This window comes from Aplysia californica, unplaced genomic scaffold (genome assembly GCF_000002075.1).
Source record: "Aplysia californica isolate F4 #8 unplaced genomic scaffold, AplCal3.0 scaffold00774, whole genome shotgun sequence".
In the NCBI taxonomy this organism is placed as follows: Eukaryota; Metazoa; Mollusca; class Gastropoda; order Aplysiida; family Aplysiidae; genus Aplysia; species Aplysia californica.
The window spans coordinates 51,436-57,872 of record NW_004798044.1 but is presented as its reverse complement, the minus strand read 5'-3'; the positions used below and the strand labels follow the sequence as shown (position 1 = coordinate 57,872).

Genomic DNA, 6,437 nt, shown 5'->3' with positions numbered 1-6,437 from the left:
TATATGTGTGTGTGTGTGTGTGTCAGATTAATATTCTTTCATATTTGTTAAAGCACAGAATGAGAACGATGTCTCTTGTATCCGTTGCAAGTGAAGAAACAAAACTAACCCACTAATATGCCACGGTCTGTATTTCATGGTAAAATGCAAACGTAATTCATTTTTATGTTGACCAATTGATACACTCTGTCACTGATGTGATTTTCCTTTGTTACAAGAGCCAATAAACTCTCACAAAAAAGCAACAATGACAAAAATGCACTGAGGTTCGCTACCGACCAGTCTAGTGAGTACAGTGCGTGAATGCTCCATCACCTGCACCAGCGCACTTGTCTATTGCCGCTTCGCATTGACCCTCCTTGATTGGGCCCGACCTCCAATGCCGGAGCCAACCCTCCAAGATACAGGGCCTGAACTGAGAATTCCTGGGCCCTGCCCAAAGGAGTTTTAGATGAAGTCCATTGTGGTGACTTTGACCTAGGCCGCTGTTTGTTGGTATATAATCATTGTTGACTAGTTGCAGGGAGTACTGTATCATACAGAGGCTTGAGAAATGGGGATAGAGAGGGGAGAAGGAAGAAAGGAACGATTTTCTGGAAAGGAAAGACGTCGCCATTATCAGACAGCCACCGGAACAATCAGTATGGATACCTTGCGGGCTTTGGTGCTAGGGGGAACTGAGAACTTATGGACCTGTCCGGTGTGCAATGACGTTGCCCAGGACAGAAAGACAGAAGACAGAGGCTTGAGTTTTTGCAAGGGAATTATCGTTCTTTGTGTATGTATGTTGCCTGACTTTCCATCACTACTCGCCAATGTAGACTGGACTGCTTTAAACACCTATACACTAGACTTCTAAGGGAGGAGCATCTTGTAGACAGCACATCTTAACAGTCAAGTGTGTACTTAAAAGAATCATGTGGGAAATAAATCCGCAGAGATTCCCTCTCCATCAGATAATGAGACAAATATACACAACAATTGCTTTCTTTACTTCAAGGGCTGATCAATTATTGTAGTGCTTCTATTGACATGTTCATACATGTGATTTCCTTGAGGTGAGTGACAAACCTGACTGTCAAGCAGAAGTTAAAGATTGAAATTTTTAAATATATGTTTTTAGTCTTCTAAAATTTCATCGGTTATTACTCATTGGGGATATGTATGACTTTTAAAAAATTGCAAATTATGACATCTAATAAAGTTTTAAACTTAAACAAAAAACAAAAAAGCAGAGAATAACATTTTCTTGTCCTACAACTTTGATGTACCAAGTAAGTAGGCCAGGAAAGATAGATGACAGTATTATAATGTTGGACAATTATGCTACTGAAAAGATTGCTGGTCAAGTTGTTGATAATCTTGCTCAAGGTTACTTTCTAAGGTAGAGATGTTTGATCCTGGCATTTGTGCCTCTATGAATTCTAAATGTCCGGACTCTAATTATGATTTCACCTGGCTTGGCATATCCCACTTTATGCAAATTGGTATCTCTCCAGTTTTTCATCATACTCCTTTGATAATGCTTATTGTGAGATTGTCTTAGGCCATATCCTTGCAGTGTTTTTGACATGTTTCTACTAAGTAAAGTTGTGGTGTGCTTTATGAGACATTCAGATGAAAGGTACGGTATTGTAAATGTGATAATTTCACATTGCTTACATCGATGTGTCTTTCTCCAGGGCTATGGAACTCAGGAGATTCTCATGTACTATGACGATCCCGGACAATGGGACTCAATTTACAAAAGGGGCAAGGTCAGTCCAAGGTCACAAAAACAACAAAGGGGGGTAGCAACGAGTTAGTTGCTAGTTTTAGTCATCATTTTGTAGTTGCCATTTTGGATTGCATATACATGTGAAGGGCTCTTCATTAGTTCATGAAAGCAGCGCTACAAAATCTTGATCACTATGCACGTCTGTTTTCAGGAATAATAATGGCATTTTTAAAATTCATTTAAACATTCACGGCAATATTTCTTTTTATTGTAAGATAAGCATTTTAAGTGCGTGTTCAATCATTACCACCCCTTGTTTTTGGTTTTCATTAATTTCGTCTTGGATTAAAAGTCTTTTTTTTCCCACTCTTCTTCAATAAATAGAGGTTTATACTGCATTAAAAGAAAATTGCAGCAGGTTTCAGAGGTCACTAATAATATGTTGAGGTATGTTATAATAAACATCAACATGTCTGTTTTTGCACAGCAACCCAATGTCATGGAGTGAGAAGGAGCTTGATCAGAATTCATTTAAAAAATACTACTTTCACCATGCTTTGCTTTGTTTTGTGTTTTTTTTTTAGGGAGGGGGGGAGATCATGTCTTGCTTGGTCCACTGCATTGTCAGATGTCGCAATAAAAATGTCCATGAGAAACAATAGTTGTTGAGAACGTTATCAAAAGAACAAAGATTATTTTTTTTTAATGTTAAAAAGTTGTACATGAGAATAATTTCCCCTTTAAAAGGTTCATATTTGCTTTTTTTGGCACATCATATGATGCAGCGTGTAGCCATCCCTGATATAATCTGTCACATGAAGTGACGCACCATAAGGATATAGAGAATAAGTCAACTTCTTTGAGAGAGAATTGGGGGCTCCTGTGGCTGAGTGAGTAGTAAGTTTTTAAAAAATTGATTGATTGATTGATTGATTTTATTGTTTTTTTATTTATTCATTCATTCATTCATGTATTCTTTTTATTCATTATTACATTTCATTTATTTGCACTCTCATTCAAGAAGACTGTTTTTATTGTTTTCTCCAGAACTGCACCCAAAAGATGTCAGTTTTGAGCATCACAAGCAACCAGATTCTTGCCCTGAACACGAGTGTCACCCAAACCTCAAAGTGAGTTCTGAGTTCTGTGGGTGGGTGGATCAAAGGACTGATCCGAGCTGCTGTTTGAATGAAAAAAACCCAACGTAGAACAGTCGTACCTGCTCTAATGAGCACCTGTCAATGACAGTTACCTGTAGAAATGACCACTTCCCACTTAACAATTCTGTCCAAGACGTCCACCTTTTCTGTACAATTTCGACTGTACATGGAAATCTTATTTAATTCTTCTTCTTTTAAAAATGAAGATTCAAAGATTCAATTTAAATGAAATGTCCATATCTTTCTGTCTTAGTTAATTATCAGTCTCTGTTAAGAGACAATTATTATTTAATGCCCTGCTAGGTAGGGGGTACGTACCAATTAAGTTTCTTAAACTTAAAAGGTGGCTAAAGTGGGTGCTGGCTATAAAAAGTTTGACAAACACTGATTTGAATAGTCAGTTCTTTTTCAAAGTTGCAAGAAATCATGATTCTCTTTGACACTTAGTTTTTAATTTAAAGGGCTATGGGGAAGAGGAAAAGCTTGAATTTCCACCAGAATGTTTGATGTTATATCTTTTTAACACTGTCAGCAACTTTCTACTAAATCTGTGATGTTTTTGAAAAAATTACTTCATGAATATATGCGAGAGAGGAAAGGGGTGGGGGGGGGGGGAGAGAGAGAGAGAGAGAGAGAGAGAGAGAGAGAGAGAGAGAGAGAGAGAGAGAGAGAGAGAGAGAGAGAGAGAGAGAGAGAGAGAGAGAGAGAGAGAGAGAGAGAGAGATTGTCCCCGTTTTTTTCAGGATCCAGTCAACGAGAATGAAAGAGTACCTGAAATTTAAGCAAAAATACATTGTCTTGATGCAGAACAAGCATTTTACAATCTGGTTTTGGATGGCACCACTAGTAGGTCGTGCTTCTTCTTGTTTCCCCCTCTCCTTTTCTGTCCATTTATTTTGCTTGTGGGTTGTTTTTTTTCATGCACTTAGTGATGGTCATCATGTCAATCTGCTTTTCTTTACTCATATGTGTCATGAAGCGGTGAAATCAGGCGCTCGTCAGTTTTGGGGTATTGGAGTTATTGGCATCATCTTCAAGCTTGTTCATTTGTTTTGCTTTTTTTGAAAAAAAAAAAATATTTGCAATTGAAGGAGGTGGGGTTGCCTGGTTTTGGAGATAAAAAGAGCTAGAAAATGGATTAAAATATCCATAATATCCAAACAGGTAGAAAAATGGCGGTCTCTTCAATTTCATTATTTTAATGAGCACCTGATTTCACCATGATGCCTCACATATAAAAAAAAAAAATGAAACTGAACTAACAATAACTTCTCCAGATATGCTGGCTGCACTTTGTTCAACCAAGGTGGGGACACGTGGTACCACTGTGTGGGTCAGAGAACATTCCGGTCCTCACGGGAACGCTGGTGGTACATCGCCGTGGCGCGGTGTGGACCTCCGAAAGACCTGGTGGGTCCGCTGTGGATGTTACCTCTGTACCTTGACCTGTATTTAGTTTCAGGTTGCAATATGAATGATTTTGTTATTGTGGATCGTTGATCTTTGTATAAGTTTAACATCCCTTTCAACACTGTGAGTTTATTTAAGAGATGAAACGTCAAAATTTAATAGCACCCATCGCCGACTTGATGGAGCCAGATGGATGGAGAACCTTAACGTTGGCACCTAAAACTGCCCATATGCCCGCCGCCAGTACACCAGCCAGTGAGACCCTCTCCCCAATCCGGCCCGTCTGTGAGAAAACGTGCACAGAAAACAGTGTTTAGGCCTACTACACAAGATGTTACTGATTATTTTGAAGATCTGTCTGAATTAGATGCTGGCAAATAGGAGGACTACTCTGAGTGGTATATGGAATGTGATTCTGAGGATGATATGAATGGGAGCTCTCGTGGCCTAGAGGTTAAGATGTTGGACTCTCATTCAAAGGTCCCGGGTTCAAATCCGGGTGTCGACTGAAAAATGTTCATCTCTAAAATTGTGTTCTTTCACCTCCTTTCCTGCTCTTTAGCAATGTTCTGTCGTCTGCTTTCGTCTCCTCTTTCTGCCCCCAACCCTTCACCTCCTTTGCCCCCTCCTCTGGGCTCCTGACTCTTTCTGCAGCCTTTCTACTGCTACTCCTTGGCTCCTTCTTACTGCTGTCTTTCAGCCACATCCCTGATCTTCTGGTAGGAAAGATCTACACCTAGCCTTCTTGGACAAGGGCGAAAAATCTCGGAGGACCGGTGTGCAAGTTATGTACTTTAAAGATCCCTTGGTGGTTTAAAATCGATAAGAGTAGGCTTCGGCCGCCACCCAGGCAAAATCCAAAATTTCCTACCAACTGAAAAAGTTTAATGTGTCCCACATGCTCATATGCCCTTTATGCAGTTACGAGCGCCGTAAAACACTTACCAAAAATAAAAAAGATGATATGATTGTGAGAAATATAGGCGTGAACCACTCAGGAGCTTAGGCAGAGGGGCACGGTAGCCTCAGGAGGTCAGGGATCAAAGGGTTAAAAACTCCCAGCAGCAACCAGCGAACAGATCTCCCCTTTTGTTACAGATAACTAGAGTTTGATAAATGTTAGATCAATAGATAGAAATGATCGATAGTGTCAGCAATTTAAAACTTTTCTTTTTACTCAATGTTCATTGGAAATGTTGGGTTCATCCTGTTCTTTTTTCCTTTGTTTAGACCTAGGTTGTTAGGGGTTCTGTGAGTTGTTATGCATCAAACAAATACATTTATTCTTTTTTTTAAAATGTGTTAAAAATTTGTATCATTTCTCACGCTTTAGTTGTTGGGTCTTTTTCTCACTTCATCTTGAAGGTATTAGCTGTTCCCAAAAGCTTGGCATTTACGATGTTGCTTATCAGCATCCTTTTGGTATTTTTTCCTTTGGTCCTCTGTAAATTGAAACAGTTGACATAAAAAATAATTGACTTTGGTCTATTTTTATATTTTTGGAAACTATTTCAGTTCTAACTTTGCCAAGCTGGAGATTTTGAGTACACAAAGCACCAAAGACATATTAACTCTTTCACTACCCTGGACTGGGTCTTATGTGTGACCTTCGTGCTCATTCTGCCTACTCTCTGACAAATTAAAGATTTTGAGTTCAATTTTCAATATTAACCACATGTATTATATATGAAAATAAAGGGGAACTATGACCTATCTCAACATGTTGCTAAAAATGATCATTCTTCAGCCTGAGATTTCAGTTTTAATTATTAAAAAAGTAAGACCTGTTTTGTAGCAGAAAGTGAGTCGTGAAACGCGGCTCTTGGTCCAGTGTTGAGAGTAACAGGTGCTGTGGAACATATGGCTCGCGATAGTGAAAGAGCTCAATTTAAATGTTTTATACTTTTATATAGATCACATGCTCTTATAGCAAAGTATGTCTTGCTATAATGTAGGCCCTATTCAATTATTTAAATGACATATTTACTTTTTTTATTTCATTCACTTGCTTTATTGCATTTATCTTTTTTATTTTATTCACTTATTTTATTTCGTTTACTTGCTTTGTTGTATCAAAGATAGTACATAACAAGATGGGCCACTCAGCCAAAAAAGTGTCCGCAGGAAGTTCGCTCTTTGCTTCAGATGGC

General features: G+C 38.6%; 1 protein-coding gene across 1 annotated transcript in view; it reads left to right on the top strand.

Moving 5' to 3' along the window:
- LOC101861395 (transmembrane protein 145) overlaps nucleotides 1-6,437 on the top strand; it is a gene marked incomplete in the record, with an annotated part of 26,286 nt that overhangs the window by 9,741 nt on the left and 10,108 nt on the right. The window contains 3 exon segments of the mRNA XM_013088600.2: nucleotides 1,683-1,757; nucleotides 2,765-2,847; nucleotides 4,155-4,287. Coding sequence (XP_012944054.1) covers nucleotides 1,683-1,757; nucleotides 2,765-2,847; nucleotides 4,155-4,287 — 291 coding nt within the window.